The 15,683-nt window shown below is 28.8% G+C and overlaps 13 protein-coding genes across 13 annotated transcripts, besides 25 other annotated features; 9 read left to right on the forward strand and 4 right to left on the reverse strand. All coding sequences in view use genetic code 5, as the record gives it.

Moving 5' to 3' along the window:
* Positions 1-1,550, forward strand: COX1. Its single transcript has one exon. Coding sequence (YP_009047703.1; cytochrome c oxidase subunit I) is annotated over positions 1-1,550 (1,550 nt in total).
* Positions 1,551-1,618, forward strand: a tRNA (tRNA-Leu).
* A 4-nt stretch (positions 1,619-1,622) lies between these two features.
* COX2 lies at positions 1,623-2,306 on the forward strand. Its single transcript has one exon. A coding sequence (YP_009047704.1; cytochrome c oxidase subunit II) covers positions 1,623-2,306, from the start codon at positions 1,623-1,625 to the stop codon at positions 2,304-2,306; it is 684 nt and encodes a 227-aa protein.
* Positions 2,307-2,384: 78 nt separating this feature from the next.
* Positions 2,385-2,450, forward strand: a tRNA (tRNA-Asp).
* A 189-nt stretch (positions 2,451-2,639) lies between these two features.
* ATP8 lies at positions 2,640-2,798 on the forward strand. The gene has a single exon. A coding sequence (YP_009047705.1; ATP synthase F0 subunit 8) covers positions 2,640-2,798, from the start codon at positions 2,640-2,642 to the stop codon at positions 2,796-2,798; it is 159 nt and encodes a 52-aa protein.
* ATP6 lies at positions 2,792-3,457 on the forward strand. The gene has a single exon. A coding sequence (YP_009047706.1; ATP synthase F0 subunit 6) covers positions 2,792-3,457, from the start codon at positions 2,792-2,794 to the stop codon at positions 3,455-3,457; it is 666 nt and encodes a 221-aa protein.
* Positions 3,457-4,243, forward strand: COX3. Its single transcript has one exon. Coding sequence (YP_009047707.1; cytochrome c oxidase subunit III) is annotated over positions 3,457-4,243 (787 nt in total).
* Positions 4,244-4,308, forward strand: a tRNA (tRNA-Gly).
* ND3 lies at positions 4,309-4,660 on the forward strand. Its single transcript has one exon. Coding sequence (YP_009047708.1; NADH dehydrogenase subunit 3) is annotated over positions 4,309-4,660 (352 nt in total).
* Positions 4,661-4,723, forward strand: a tRNA (tRNA-Arg).
* Position 4,724: 1 nt separating this feature from the next.
* Positions 4,725-4,788, forward strand: a tRNA (tRNA-Asn).
* Positions 4,789-4,853, forward strand: a tRNA (tRNA-Ala).
* Positions 4,854-4,920, forward strand: a tRNA (tRNA-Glu).
* Positions 4,921-4,979, forward strand: a tRNA (tRNA-Ser).
* A 16-nt stretch (positions 4,980-4,995) lies between these two features.
* Positions 4,996-5,059, reverse strand: a tRNA (tRNA-Phe).
* On the reverse strand, positions 5,060-6,763 carry ND5. Its single transcript has one exon. A coding sequence (YP_009047709.1; NADH dehydrogenase subunit 5) covers positions 5,060-6,763, from the start codon at positions 6,761-6,763 to the stop codon at positions 5,060-5,062; it is 1,704 nt and encodes a 567-aa protein.
* Positions 6,764-6,827, reverse strand: a tRNA (tRNA-His).
* A 369-nt stretch (positions 6,828-7,196) lies between these two features.
* Positions 7,197-8,538, reverse strand: ND4. The gene has a single exon. Coding sequence (YP_009047710.1; NADH dehydrogenase subunit 4) is annotated over positions 7,197-8,538 (1,342 nt in total).
* Positions 8,532-8,825, reverse strand: ND4L. The gene has a single exon. A coding sequence (YP_009047711.1; NADH dehydrogenase subunit 4L) covers positions 8,532-8,825, from the start codon at positions 8,823-8,825 to the stop codon at positions 8,532-8,534; it is 294 nt and encodes a 97-aa protein.
* Positions 8,826-8,890, reverse strand: a tRNA (tRNA-Pro).
* A 2-nt stretch (positions 8,891-8,892) lies between these two features.
* Positions 8,893-8,956, forward strand: a tRNA (tRNA-Thr).
* ND6 lies at positions 8,957-9,445 on the forward strand. Its single transcript has one exon. A coding sequence (YP_009047712.1; NADH dehydrogenase subunit 6) covers positions 8,957-9,445, from the start codon at positions 8,957-8,959 to the stop codon at positions 9,443-9,445; it is 489 nt and encodes a 162-aa protein.
* Positions 9,446-9,447: 2 nt separating this feature from the next.
* On the forward strand, positions 9,448-10,587 carry CYTB. Its single transcript has one exon. A coding sequence (YP_009047713.1; cytochrome b) covers positions 9,448-10,587, from the start codon at positions 9,448-9,450 to the stop codon at positions 10,585-10,587; it is 1,140 nt and encodes a 379-aa protein.
* Positions 10,586-10,655, forward strand: a tRNA (tRNA-Ser).
* A 26-nt stretch (positions 10,656-10,681) lies between these two features.
* Positions 10,682-10,745, forward strand: a tRNA (tRNA-Tyr).
* A 17-nt stretch (positions 10,746-10,762) lies between these two features.
* Positions 10,763-10,830, reverse strand: a tRNA (tRNA-Lys).
* Positions 10,831-10,837: 7 nt separating this feature from the next.
* Positions 10,838-10,905, reverse strand: a tRNA (tRNA-Gln).
* Positions 10,906-10,970, reverse strand: a tRNA (tRNA-Cys).
* Positions 10,969-11,895, reverse strand: ND1. The gene has a single exon. A coding sequence (YP_009047714.1; NADH dehydrogenase subunit 1) covers positions 10,969-11,895, from the start codon at positions 11,893-11,895 to the stop codon at positions 10,969-10,971; it is 927 nt and encodes a 308-aa protein.
* Positions 11,893-11,960, reverse strand: a tRNA (tRNA-Leu).
* Positions 11,961-13,263, reverse strand: an rRNA (l-rRNA).
* Positions 13,264-13,330, reverse strand: a tRNA (tRNA-Val).
* Positions 13,331-14,126, reverse strand: an rRNA (s-rRNA).
* Positions 14,127-14,487: a sequence feature (control region).
* Positions 14,485-14,551, forward strand: a tRNA (tRNA-Ile).
* Positions 14,552-14,616, forward strand: a tRNA (tRNA-Met).
* On the forward strand, positions 14,617-15,618 carry ND2. Its single transcript has one exon. A coding sequence (YP_009047715.1; NADH dehydrogenase subunit 2) covers positions 14,617-15,618, from the start codon at positions 14,617-14,619 to the stop codon at positions 15,616-15,618; it is 1,002 nt and encodes a 333-aa protein.
* Positions 15,618-15,683, forward strand: a tRNA (tRNA-Trp).

Genomic DNA, 15,683 nt, shown 5'->3' on the forward strand with positions numbered 1-15,683 from the left:
ATCTTTACAAAAGCGCGACAATGATTATTTTCTACTAATCACAAAGATATTGGAACTTTATATTTAATTTTTGGAGCTTGATCAGCTATAGTTGGAACAGCTCTAAGAATACTAATTCGAGCTGAACTTGGTCAACCGGGTAGACTAATTGGAGATGATCAAATTTATAATGTAATTGTTACAGCTCACGCTTTTATTATAATTTTTTTTATAGTTATACCTATTATGATTGGAGGTTTTGGAAACTGACTTCTACCGTTAATGTTAGGAGCACCAGATATGGCTTTCCCTCGATTAAATAATATAAGATTCTGGCTTCTTCCTCCAGCTTTAATATTATTAATTAGTGGTTCTTTAGTAGAGGCGGGGGCTGGAACAGGATGAACAGTTTACCCTCCTTTATCAAGTAACATTGCTCATTCTGGTGCTTCAGTTGACTTATCAATTTTCTCTTTACATTTAGCAGGTGCTTCGTCAATTTTAGGTGCCATTAATTTTATGTCTACAGTTATTAACATACGAGCTGAAACACTGACATTTGATCGACTTCCATTATTTGTCTGAAGAGTATTTATTACTGTAATTCTTTTACTTTTATCACTTCCAGTACTAGCAGGAGCTATTACTATGTTGCTAACAGATCGAAATCTAAATACCTCATTTTTTGATCCAACAGGAGGTGGAGATCCAATCTTATACCAACATCTATTTTGGTTTTTTGGGCATCCTGAGGTTTATATTTTAATTTTACCAGCTTTTGGAATGATTTCACATATTGTAGCCAGTGAAAGTGGTAAAAAAGAATCTTTTGGAACTTTAGGAATAATTTATGCTATGATTGCAATTGGAATTTTAGGGTTTGTTGTATGAGCTCACCACATGTTTACAGTTGGAATAGACGTTGATACTCGAGCATATTTTACTTCTGCTACTATAATTATTGCTGTGCCTACAGGAATTAAAGTCTTTAGTTGACTTGGAACTTTACACGGTACACAATTTTCTTATAGCCCTCCTCTTCTTTGAGCTTTAGGATTTCTATTTTTATTTACTGTTGGAGGGGTAACAGGAGTAGTTCTTGCTAATTCATCTATTGATATTGTTCTTCATGATACATATTACGTAGTAGCTCACTTCCATTACGTCCTATCTATGGGGGCTGTATTTGGTATTATAGCCGGAGCAGTCTACTGATTTCCATTGTTAACAGGAATTACTATGAAACCAAAATGATTAAAAATTCATTTTGGATCTATATTTATTGGAGTTAATGTAACTTTCTTTCCTCAGCACTTTTTAGGGTTAGCGGGTATACCTCGACGATATTCAGACTATCCAGATGCTTATACTGCATGAAATGTAGTTTCATCAATTGGTTCTACCTTATCTTTTATTAGAGCTTTAGGGTTTATTTATATTATTTGAGAGGCTATGGTTTCTCAACGACCTACAATTTTTAGACCAAATCTATCCTCTAACTTAGAATGAGTTCACACTACTCCTCCTCATTACCATAGTTACGACGAATTACCTCAGTTTACAATTCGATATCTGAAATGGCAGAATAGTGCTGTAGATTTAAGATCTACCCAAAAAGGTTCAAGTCCTTTTTTCAGAATATAATGTCAACATGATCACAACTTAGATTTCAAGACAGAGCTTCTCCATTAATAGAAGAATTAATTATATTTCACGATCACGCTATACTAGTTTTAACTTTAGTAACTACTTTAGTAGGTTATATTATTTTAACTATATTTAGAAATAAATTTATTGACCGATTTTTACTTGAAGGTCATTTAATTGAAGTAATTTGAACAGTAATTCCAGCTTTCTTACTAATTTTTATTGCTTTACCATCCCTTCATCTTTTATATTTATTAGATGAATACGATAATCCATCTTTAACTATTAAATCTATGGGACATCAATGATATTGATCCTATGAATATTCAGATTTTTTAGATATTGAATTTGATTCTTATATAATTCCCTCAAAAGACTTAGAAGACAACCAGTTCCGTTTAATTGAAGTTGATAACCGGATAATTGTTCCTATAAATACATATGTCCGAATTCTAGTTTCCTCAACTGACGTTATCCACTCATGAACTGTTCCAGCTTTAAGAGTTAAAGCAGATGCCATTCCAGGACGATTAAATCAACTTACATTTCTAGTAAATCGACCAGGATTATTTTTCGGGCAATGTTCGGAGATTTGTGGAGCTAATCATAGTTTTATGCCAATTGTGGTAGAGAGAATTTCAATGAATTCATTTTTAAACTGAATTAACAATTTTGAATAAAAGTAAAGTAAATCCCCAGCCTTATAGTTGAATTATCTGTAAAGATACTTTTAGGTTTATCGGTATTATATATTGATAGAAAATTTAGTTAAAATTTATAACATCAGCTTGTCATGCTGAAATTGCCTATTAAGGCAATTTTCTTAAGTTACATTATAATAATTTATTAATTTTCTAATTTCTAGCTTAGTTATTGAGTTGCTTTATACTAAAATATTAGCAAATTTTATGATTTAATAATGTTACATGATTTTTCAAAACCTTTATTTGATGAAAAAATTTAGTTTACAGACATAAACTTAAAAGTTTAAAAATCTAATTTAGAAATTTTTTATTCCTCACATATCACCAATTTTTTGAGCATTAATTATAGTTATAACTTTTTCAATAATTTTGATTCTTTTATCAATAATTTATTTTAGTAATTCCCCTAGAACACCTGACTCTTCAAAAATTACAAAGAGTAGTGTTAGATTTAACTGAATATGATAACAAACTTATTTTCCTCTTTTGACCCTATATCTTCAACTTTTAATTTACAACTAAATTGATTGTCTATATTCTTATTTATTATTGTATTTTATCCTTTATACTGAATTTCGAATTCTAAATCATCAGTTCTTTATAGTGAGCTCACATCTTATATCACAAAGGAATTTATGCCTTTATTTAAAAGTTACAAAAATATTATTATATTTAATGTTTTATTTATATTTATTCTAATTAATAATGTTTTTGGGTTAATACCTTACACTTTTACTAGAACTGCCCATATTGCAATAACTTTATCAATGGCTTTGACTATCTGGGTAATTTTTATATTATACGGATGAGTTAACAACACAAATCATATATTTGCTCACTTAGTTCCTTTAGGAACTCCTATTGTTTTAATACCATTTATGGTATTAATTGAATCTATTAGAAATATTATTCGTCCTATTACCTTATCGGTACGTTTAGCTGCTAATCTAACTGCTGGTCACTTGCTTTTAATTTTGCTTGGAGAGAGTATGGTTAATAATAGAATTCTAATTATTATTACCGTGACTGCGGCTCAATTCGCTTTAATAACTCTTGAAGCAGCTGTAGCTGTAATTCAAGCTTATGTTTTTGCTACTTTATCCACTTTATACGCTAGAGAAGTATAATGACAACTCATTCACATCACCCCTTTCATTTAGTTGATATAAGCCCATGACCTCTAACAGCCTCAATTGGAGCTTTAACAATAACTTCAGGTTTATCTTATTGATTCCACTACAATTCAATAGGAATTTTAATTTTAGGTTTATTTATTATTGTAATTTCCTCTTACCAGTGATGACGAGATATTGCCCGAGAAGGAACCTTACAAGGTCATCACAATTCAAGAGTTATTTCTAATTTACGATGAGGAATAATTTTATTTATTGTTTCAGAAGTGTTCTTCTTCGTTTCATTTTTCTGAGCATTTTTTCACGCTAGTTTAGCACCTTCAGTAGAAATTGGTACCCAGTGACCGCCTGCAGGTATTATTCCTTTTAACCCCTTTCAAATTCCTTTACTTAATACAGCAATTTTACTTGCTTCTGGAGTAACTATTACTTGATCTCACCATGCTCTAATAAATGGCAATCATCCACAATCCGTTCAGGCCTTAATTCTAACCATTATTTTAGGTGTATATTTTACTATTTTGCAAGCATATGAGTATATTGAAGCTCCCTTTACAATTGCTGAAGCTGTTTACGGTTCCACTTTTTTTGTAGCTACTGGATTTCACGGGTTACACGTAATTATTGGTTCTACATTTCTAATAGTATGTTTATACCGTATAACAAAATTCCATTTCTCTTCTACCCATCACTTTGGATTTGAAGCTGCAGCTTGATATTGACATTTTGTTGATGTAGTGTGACTTTTCCTTTATGTATCTATTTATTGATGAGGAGGATGCTTAATTAGTATAAAAAGTATTATAGACTTCCAATCTGTAGGTCCCAAAGATTAGGATTGAGCAATTAAACTATTATTATTAAACTTTTTTATCGCCGTAATTATTAGATCCCTCCTAATTTTACTATCAACACTATTTTCAAAGAAAACAATTTTAGACCGAGAGAAAGTATCCCCATTTGAATGTGGATTTGATCCTAAAAACACCTCTCGGATCCCATTTTCAATTCGGTTTTTTTTAATTGCTATTGTATTTTTAATTTTTGATATCGAAATTTCAATTTTATTACCTTTAGGATTAATTACAAATTCTATTCCTCCTATCCTCTGAATAACAGCAGGTGGATTATTTTTGCTGTTAGTAACATTAGGATTGTACTATGAATGAAAAGAAAATACTTTGGAGTGGATTACTTGAATAAGAAGCGAATTATTGCTATCGGTTTCGACCCGGTCATTGATCTCTTGGTCCTTATTCTTTTAATTATAGCTAAAATAAGCAATATCACTGTTAATGATAAGATAAGTGTAAACTTTAATTAAGAAAGTAGAAGTTTTTAAAATATTTGACCTGCAATCAGAAGAAGATAATTAAATTATCCTACTTTAATCTTAGTGGTGTAAATAACACGCTTCATTTTCGTTGATGAGATGAAAACTTTTTTTTCCTAAGATAGAAAATGAAAAATCTTGAAGCTGCTAACTTTGAGCCTTGCAAATTATGTAACATTTTCTTTCTAAAAAATATACATATTAAAAGACCTTGGTCACCTTTGCAGCTTCAATGCAAAACTCTAAACTTGAGCTATTTTAATTTAAAAAAATATAAATACTCTAACTAGAATTCATAAAATTAAAATAAAAACTTTTAAAGAATTTATACTTATAATCTGAATTTTTAAAGATATATTTCTAATATAACTTCTAATTCCTTGACCCCCTAGATATTCAAGTCAGCCTATGTCTCCAAATTTCATAATTTCTGACCCCAATTTCAGAGGAATATAAGTTATAGGTTGAGAAGATAGATAAGGTAAAAATCATATAGATCCTCTAAATCAAATCATTAAAGAAAATTTTATTTTAGAAAAAGTATAAGAAGATTGAGATATAAAAAACCCTAAAATTAAACCTAAAATACAAACTGTTAAAGTAAGATTTTTTAGACTTTTTGGTAGAATAATTGAGTTTACATCTATTCTTAATCAAGAGATTAAAGCTCCAAAAAACACAGAAAAAGTTACCAGCCCAATACAAGACTTTACTATAACCCCTCAGCCATCACTTAAATTTCCCGACCCACTTATTACATAGTCACGGCGTACTATATAATAAATTAAGCGAAAAGTATAAGCTACAGTTAAACCAGTAGACAAGAATAGTATAAATAAACTTAATAAGTTTAATTCCTCTATTAGGGATAATTCTAAGATTATGTCTTTTGAGTAAAATCCTGCTAAAAACGGCATTCCTCTTAAAGCTAAATTTGAAACTACAAAGCATGATCTAATAAAAGGTAAAGAAATTATTATATTTCCTATTATTCGGATATCTTGTCAACCTTTAAAACCGTGGATAATACAACCAGCACTTATAAATAATAATGCTTTAAATAGAGTATGCATTAACAAATGAAATAGAGCTACCTTTACCAATCCTAAAGATAAGCTGTATATTATTAAGCCTAATTGTCTAAGAGTAGATAAAGCAATAATTTTCTTTAGGTCAAATTCAAAGCAAGCTCCAAGTCCAGCCATAAACATGGTTAAAACAGAAAGAATTATTAAAAGTTCATTTATTCAAAAATCATAAACTCATCCGAGCCGAATTACCAAGTAAATTCCTGCTGTTACTAAGGTAGAAGAATGAACTAAAGAAGAAACTGGAGTAGGAGCAGCTATAGCTGCTGGCAACCAGGCAGAAAAAGGAATTTGAGCACTTTTAGTTAAAGAAGCTAAGACAATTAAAGCTCTAACCAAAATTAGTCTGTTAGATGAACCCAACCATGCAACAAATCTTCAATCCCCAAAGTTAATTATTCAAACAATTCCCAACAAAATTAACACATCTCCTACTCGATTAGATAAAACCGTTAAAGTTCCAGCATTTAAAGACTTATAATTTTGGTAATAAATTACCAAACAATATGATACTAACCCAAGGCCATCTCAACCTAATAAGATTCTAATCAAGTTTGGGCTAAAAATTAATAGACCTATAGAGCCTACAAAGCCGGCTAGTAAAAAAATAAAACGGGATAAATTAATCTCTCCTTCTATGTACTCCCCCGAGTAATAAAAAACTCTACCAGAAATAAAGAGGACAAAAGATAAAAATATTAGACATACTCAGTCCAATAAAAAAATTATATTAATATCAGTGGATCCTCAGGAAAAAATGTTCCATCTTAAATATAGACTGTAAGATAGATTTAAAAACAACATTCTAGAAAAGAACAAAATGAAAGAAAAAGAGAAAAACAAAAGAAAAATTAAATTTCATATTCTTAAGACAAACATAGTCCAAAGTAAACTTTTACATCTCAAGTACCACAAACTTGAATTTTAATTAAACTATTTAGACAATAAGTTATAAAATCTACTTCTAAAATTAAAAAGAATAAAGGAAAAAAATGTAAAAATAAAATTAAATATTCTCGTACTAATCCGTCTGATAATGATCGGACCCCACTAAAATAAGATCCGTGTTGGGTTGAGGAAAATAGGTATAGGCTATAACAGGCTCCTATAAAAGAAAATAGTATAAGCAAAATCAAAGATAAAAAACTGAATCTCAAAATTCTTCCTAAGAGCCCTAGTTCTCCCACTAAGTTTAAGACAATAGGTGCTGCCATATTTCCAATACAATATATAAATCATCAAAAAGCTATGCTCGGCATAATTTCTAATATTCCTTTATTAATTATCATTCTACGAGAACTTCTTCGTTCATAGATTACTCCAGATAAAAAGAACAAGCCAGATGAACATAGCCCATGAGCCACACATGTATATAAACAAGAACTATATCCTCATAATCCTCATCTTCCTAATCCACCTAATGCCAGACCCATATGTCTGACAGAAGAATAAGCGATTAAAGCTTTTAAATCTACTTGACGTAAACAAATAAATCTAACAGCTAGACCTCCCATTAACCCTAGGGAAACTAATACTCTACTTAAAAAAGCCACTTTACCTTGAAAGAATATCATAAATCGTATAAACCATAACCTTCCAATATTTCCAATACAATAAAATAAATCATCAAAAGCTATGCTCGGCATAATTTCTAAATATCCTTTATAATATCATCTACGAGACTCTCGTTCATAGATTACTCCAGATAAAAAGAACAAGCCAGATGAACATAGCCCATGAGCCACACATGTATATAAACAAGAACTATATCCTCATAATCCTCATCTTCCTAATCCACCTAATGCCAGACCCATATGTCTGACAGAAGAATAAGCGATTAAAGCTTTTAAATCTACTTGACGTAAACAAATAAATCTAACAGCTAGACCTCCCATTAACCCTAGGGAAACTAATACTCTACTTAAAAAAGCCACTTTACCTTGAAAGAATATCATAAATCGTATTAAACCATAACATCCTAATTTTAGCAATACACCTGCTAATATTATGGATCCAGAAACTGGAGCTTCTACATGAGCTTTTGGTAATCATAAATGTACATAGAAAGCAGGTAATTTAACTAAAAAAGCGAAAATAGAAAATATAAACCAAAAACTAACTCACATAGATTCGTCGCACCCGAAGCTTAACAAAGATATACTGAATCCTCCAACATAGTCTCCAACAAAGAAAATAGAGATCAATAAAGGCAAAGAAGCAAAGATGGTATAAAGCAAAAGATAAATCCCAGCTTGTAAACGTTCAGGTTGGTATCCTCAACCTACAATTAATAAATAAATGGGAATTAGTGAGCCTTCAAAGAAAATGTAGAAAGATAATAAATCTGAACAAGTAAAAGTAAAAAATAATAAAAGTAATATTAGTATTAAAACGAAAGTAAATTTTTGATAAAAGAAGTTTGTCACTTTATAAGAGTGGCTTGATAATAATATTAAAACAATAATCCAAAATGTCAAAATTACTATGAACCATCTTAGAGAATCACAGCTAAAATATGATATGCTGACTAAATTAGAGTTATATATAAATAATCACCCTAAACCTAGAAATACCAAGTAAGAAATAAAGGTTATAAACTCATTTAAAAAAGATATAATTAATAATCCAAAAATTAATGAAATAAACTTTAACATTTTAAAACATTAAAACTGCTAATATAGTCGGAACCATGTGATCGCACTATTCCAACTATTATCCCAACTCCTAAACTACCTTCGCACACAGAAGCTACCAAGAAAATAAGGCTAACATAAGTTTCTAGACCTATTAAAAAAGTTACAAGTATAAGTAATATAAAGATAGAGAGAACTAAATATTCCAATCTAATCAATATATTCATTAAATGCTTTCGTTTAGAAATATAGATTCAAGTTCCTACTAAAAATATAAATATCGGTATAAAAAAAAGTAAAACTGTCACTCAGAAAAACCTGGGTAAGGCATCTTAGATTTCCAAAACCTAAATTTTTGTTAAACTATTTTCTGGAGTCTATGTAATTTATATAAAATACCGGTCTTGTAAATCGGAAAAAGAATTATTTCTCCTAGACTATGATAATTAACACTTTAATAATTATAATATTTATAATAAATTTAATTTTCTTATTCATGTTCCACCCGCTAGCTATAATTTTTGTTTTAATTTTGCAAACGATATTAATTTCTATTATTATATATAGAATCACACAATTTCCCTGGTTTTCATATACCTTAATTCTAGTGTTTTTAGGAGGAATGTTAATTCTGTTTACCTATATATCTAATATTGCATCTAACGAGATATTTAAACCGAACTTGAAGATAATGGCTCCTTTAGTACTAGCTCCTTTAATTACAATTTTTATAATGAAACCGAAGCAAAGACTAACTCTAGAAACTAAAATTTCTTCTTCAAACCAATTTTCTAACTTAATGGTTTTGAAACCATTCTCCGAGGCCATTATACCGGTTACATTATTAATAGCTTCGTATATTATCCTTACACTTCTCACCGTTGTAAAGATTAGAAAAATATCGCAAGGTCCTCTTCGAATTGTTTAATAATGTCAAAACCCATACGAAAAACACACCCCTTAATTAAAATTATAAATGGTTCTTTGGTTGATTTACCATCTCCTACGAATATTTCTTATATATGAAACTTTGGATCCTTATTAGGATTATGTTTAGGAATTCAAATTGTTACAGGATTATTTCTGGCTATACATTTTGCTTCAGATATTAGTATTGCTTTTTCATCTGTTGTCCACATTATACGAGATGTAAATAGAGGATGATTAATCCGAACGCTGCATGCTAATGGAGCTTCATTCTTCTTTATTTGTATTTATCTTCACGTCTCGCGGGGAATTTACTATGGATCATATAAAATGTTCCATACTTGAATGACAGGAATTGTTATTTTATTCTTGACTATGGCTGCTGCCTTTATTGGTTATGTATTACCATGAGGTCAAATGTCGTTCTGAGGGGCTACAGTAATTACTAATCTATTCTCTGCTATTCCTTATATTGGACCGAGCCTTGTAGAATGAATGTGAGGAGGTTTTGCCGTCGATAATGCCACTTTGACCCGATTCTTTGCCCTTCATTTTCTTGTTCCCTTCTTAATTTTAGGAATAGCAGTTGTTCATCTTCTTTTTCTTCACCAAACAGGATCTAATAACCCTTTGGGAGTAAATAGAAATGTTGATAAAATTCCGTTTCACCCTTATTTTACATTCAAAGACATTTTTGGTTTCTGTATTATAATTTTTGGTTTAATCATAATTACATTATGAAGTCCTTACTTGTTAGGAGATCCAGAAAATTTTATTCCGGCTAACCCTTTAGTTACTCCGGAACATATTAAACCGGAATGATATTACTTATTTGCTTATGCTATTTTACGATCAATTCCCAATAAATTAGGAGGGGTAATTGCTTTAGTAATATCTATTTTAATTCTAGCCATTTTACCTCTATCACAAAAAAGAAACTTTCGGGCTTTAACTTTTTATCCTGTATCTAAATTTCTTTTCTGATCATATATTAGAACAGCCATCCTTTTAACCTGAATTGGAGGTATACCAGTAGAAGACCCTTATATTATTATTGGCCAGCTTCTGACATTGTTTTATTTTTCTTTCTTTATCACTTGTCCTTTGGCGAATCTATTATGAGATAAATTGATTCAAAAATAGCTGTTTGGCTGACTGGAAAGCAGGTGCTTTGAAAGCATTAAATAGAAGTTCGAATCTTCTAACAGTTTTCCCTTCCCCCTTTTTTGTGTTATGCCAAAAGGTGGCTGAGTTTTAGGCATTAGATTGTAAATCTAAATACGAGTTTTTCTCCCTTTTGATTGTACAATTTTTAGAACCACATAAAAGAATTATCTTATATTTAAATTAAAAGTTTAATGCTTTATTAATTTAAGCTATTATGTGATTATAATTAATAATAGTAGAATTACACTACTTCTTTTGTAGTCAAATTACAATGTTCCTATAAACTAATTATTAAAATGGTGACTCAGAGAGTAAGTTCACATTTGCAGAGTGAAATTTTATACTTAAATTACACCATTAGATTACTTCAAAAACTACTTTGAAACCCATATATATAAATAAACAATGAAGAGTAAAAGGTAAAATTCTTTTTCAAGCCAAACTTATTAATTTATCATACCGGTAACGGGGAAGGGTACCTCGTAATCATAATACCAAAGTAATAAAAAATCCTACCTTTAAAAAAAATGTAAAATATAAATCCCCACTTAGAAATAAGATAACTATTACTGTTCTTATTAAAATAATTATAGAATATTCACCCAAAAATAATAAAGCAAAGCCCCCAGCTCTATACTCAACATTAAAACCTGACACTAATTCAGATTCTCCTTCAGCAAAATCAAAAGGAGTTCGATTTATTTCAGCTATACAAGATACAATTCAAACAAGAGATAACAAATAAAAAAAGAAAATAAAATAAAAAGAATTTTGATATTCGACAAAATCTTCCAATCTATATTCTCCAACAACAATAATAAAAGATAAAAGAACTAAAGCTAATCTTACTTCATATGAAATAGTTTGAGCTACAGCCCGTAAACCTCCTAATAGAGCATATTTTGAGTTAGACGATCATCCAGCAATTATTAAAGGGTAAACTCCCAATCTTAAAACACATAAGAAAAAGAAAAATCCAAACTCAAAATCAAAAAACCCAGTTATAAAAGGTATCATAGATCATAAAAATAAAGATATAAAAAATATAAATACAGGAGAAAAAAAATATAAAAGGTAATTAGAAACAGAAGACCAAGTCTGTTCCTTTGTAAATAATTTAATAGCGTCAGAAAATGGTTGTAGAATTCCAGAAATTCCAACTTTATTAGGACCTTTACGAATTTGAATATAACCTAATACTTTTCGTTCCAATAAAGTTAAAAATGCAACTGAAATTAAAACACAAACTAATAACAAAATGTAGTAAATAATTAATATCACTATAAATTGGAAAGCTTTAATTTCCATATTTAGATTCTAAATCTAATACAATTGTCTGCCAAATTTATATAATAAATATTAGTAATCCTCAATACAATATAATAATTATAATTAACCAATCCTTTCGTACTAAGTTAAAATAATAAATTTAGAAGATAGAAACCAACCTGGCTTACGCCGGTCTGAACTCAGATCGTGTAAAATATTATAGGTCGAACAGACCTTAAAGCAGAACTGCTGCACCCTGCCTAAATTTTAGTCCAACATCGAGGTCGCAAACCTTTTTGTCGATTAGAACTCTCAAAAAAGATTACGCTGTTATCCCTAAGGTAATTTTTTCTTTTGATCTTTTTAAAAGGGTCAAACTATATTTTAATTAAAATTTTTAAAATAAAGAGTTTTGTTTATCTTAATGTCGCCCCAACAAAATACTATTTTAAACTTTATCTATAAAAATCTAATAAGAAAAAATTTATCTTAATATAAAACTCTATAGGGTCTTCTCGTCTTTCTAACTTATTTTAGCTTTTTCACTAAAAAATTAAATTCAATATTCATGACAAAAAAAGTTAATTTTTCGTTTAGCCATTCATACCAGTCTCCAATTAAAAGACTAATGATTATGCTACCTTAGCACAGTTAGGATACTGCGGCTCTTTAATTAATCAGTGAGCAGGCCTTACCTCTTTATCTAAGAGGAAATGTTTTTGTTAAACATTCGAAAATTATATTTGCCGAGTTCTTTTGTCAAGTTTTCTACGATTAACTAGCAATGATTTACTTGAATAATACTCTTGATTTAAAAGATCTACTAATGTTATCATATTTTCAATTATGTTAAAATTTTTAAGTTAACTTCATAAGGAAAAAAGAATTTATCAAATCATAAACTTATTATTATATTTTATAACAATTTCTAATGGCTAATTCTAAGCCTATAAAAAACTAATTAAAAACAATTCTTATATATTAATTTTAGAGCTCATCCCCTAAAATCTAAAAATGATTTTAAAACATCTTTAAAATAAAGACTTTCTTTTCATTTTAAACTAAATTTATTTCTGAAGTAACTAGATATTTATAAAAGCGATTAGAATTTCACACCTAAATTTATTTTCAAAATCTTTTTGACACAAGAACTATCTAATAAATTTAGATCTTTTATTTTCGAGAAAAAAAATTACTTTATAATTTTAATAACCACTAATACAAAAGGTACCTTAATTTAAAAGTACTTTTTTTATGAAAAATTTTCAAATATTTCAATATTTCCTTCACAGTACTAATTCTCTATAGTTAATAATATATTTCGTTTACACTACTAAAATCGTTATACTTCTATAAATATTAATTTTAAACTATTTATATCAATTAAGAACCTTGTAATTTTACAAGCACCTTTTCAGTGTAAATGAAATGCTTAAACAGCTTGTTCTCACTAAGTACAATTTCCATTACACTTACCTTGTTACGACTTATCTCGTTTAAAAAAGAGAGCGACGGGCGGTGTGTACACAAGACAGAGCTCCCATCAAGTTTTATTAAACTTTACTATTAAATCCACCTTCAAAAGTAATTTCATAACTTTATCCGTTTTATTCAATTAAATGTAACCCACCTCTGTCTTTCTTATTTGCTGCACCTTTACTTGAAGTCAATAATTATATTATTAATGAAAGTTTTCTAATGAAACTAACTGCCAACAGCGGTATACAAACTGATCTCAAAAAAAAGTAAGGTATTCGTGGTTCATCGTTTATAGGGCAGGTTCCTCTAAATGGCTATCTTGCCGCCAAATCCGTTAAATTTCATTTTTACTACTAGTCCAAAACATATTTTTTATAAGTAACAGGGTATCTAATCCTGGTCCCTACTATAGTTTTTAAGTTTATAAATTATCGTCATTGTCTAAAAATAAAATTCTACCTAATAATTTTAGAAAACTCCTGGACTTTTTTATAAACAAAGTTTCGTATATAATTTTTAACTTGAAGCAGGAGTATAACCGCGGCTGCTGGCACGCCATTTTCCACTTCTTAGAAATTCCCTAGATAGAAAATTTTTATATTTCTAATATTTACTACTGAGGTTCACTTTTTAAAATTTATTTAATCACAAATTTTAAGCTTAAACTTACATGTAGAACTATTTCAGAGCTAAAAATACAACACGGACCTCAACGATCCATAAAAATTTATGAAAATTATGTTATTATTTATTAATAAATTATAAGATAATAAATGTAAAAAAAACTTCTATATATGTACTATGTATTATTTAACAGTAATTACCCTATAAGTACTATGTCATTCCTTTATATCTTCATTCGTGGATAGAATTTTTCGGAATAATCTAAAGGGAGTGAAATCCGAGATTAAGGGAGAAATTAACTCTAGAAGATGTTTGCCATACAATGAGTATTGGGGACACTATCTTATACAAAAAAAAAAAAAATAACGTTATATAAAACAGAAAATTTTCAGATAAACATTTTGAAAAAATTATTATCTAAAAATTTTCTGTTTTATTGTTTGAAAATATAAGTTAAAAATCAAATTCTAGACCTAGATTTTTAAAAAAATTAATAAAATTAATAAAGTGCCTGATAAAAGGGTTACTTTGATAGAGTAAATCATGTAAGAAAACCTTACCTTTATTAGAAAAGATAAGCTAAATTTAAGCTTTTGGGTTCATACCCCAACGATAGTGACACACTTCTTTTTAATGAACTTATATTTTCCACCTTTTATTTACTCCTTTTTTCTATTTACAGGAACTATAATTACTGTGTCTTCCTCTTCATTATTTGGGGCGTGAATAGGACTAGAAATTAATTTAATATCATTTATTCCAATAATGATTAATTCTGAGAACAATAAAAAAAGTACAGAATCAGCAATTAAATATTTCTTAATTCAAGCTATTGCTTCTGGAATTGTTATTTTTAGTGCTTTATACTTTTACTTTTTTAATAGTAGAACTTTATCACAAGTACCTAATATACTAATTACTTTAGCATTAAGAATAAAACTTGGAATAGCCCCTTTCCATTTTTGATTTCCAGAAGTTTTAGAAGGTTTAAATTGAATTAATTCCTTGATTTTGTTGACTTGACAAAAAATTTCCCCTTTAGTAATTTTATCTTTATTTTTTTATTCTAAAATTTTAATTACCTTAGCTCTGACTTCAGCTTTATTAGGTGCAATTTCCGGAATTAACCAAACTTCTATACGTAAAATTTTAGCCTTTTCTTCAATTTCACACTTAGGATGGATTGGGGGTATAATATATTTTAATTCTTCACTATGACTTGACTATTTTATAGTATACAGATTTACTAGATTTATTTTATGTTTTTCTTTTTGAATGCTAGACTTGAACTATTTCTCTCAACTTACTATACTAAAAAATCTTAATGCTAAATTTATTATTTTTATTAATCTTTTATCATTAGGAGGCTTGCCACCATTGTTAGGATTTCTTCCTAAATGAATGGCAATGATAGTAATTAAAACTAGTTTTCCTATTTTAATAATTTTAATTTTATCTAGACTAATTACTTTATATTTTTATACACGTCTTTGTTTTAGAACTTTCACTCTCTATATTCAGAGTATAACTTGATTTAAAAAAGAAAATAGCTCCATAAAAAACTTTTTCTTATTAAGAATTTTGACATTCTTTTCTATTATTGGAATTATGCCTATAAGACTATTATACCTGTAAGTGTTTTAGGTTAAGTTAAACCGAAAGCCTTCAAAGCTTTAAATGAGTAAATTACTTAAACACTA

The sequence above is a fragment of the mitochondrial genome of Amphibalanus amphitrite (assembly GCF_019059575.1).
Source record: "Amphibalanus amphitrite mitochondrion, complete genome".
In the NCBI taxonomy this organism is placed as follows: Eukaryota; Metazoa; Arthropoda; class Thecostraca; order Balanomorpha; family Balanidae; genus Amphibalanus; species Amphibalanus amphitrite.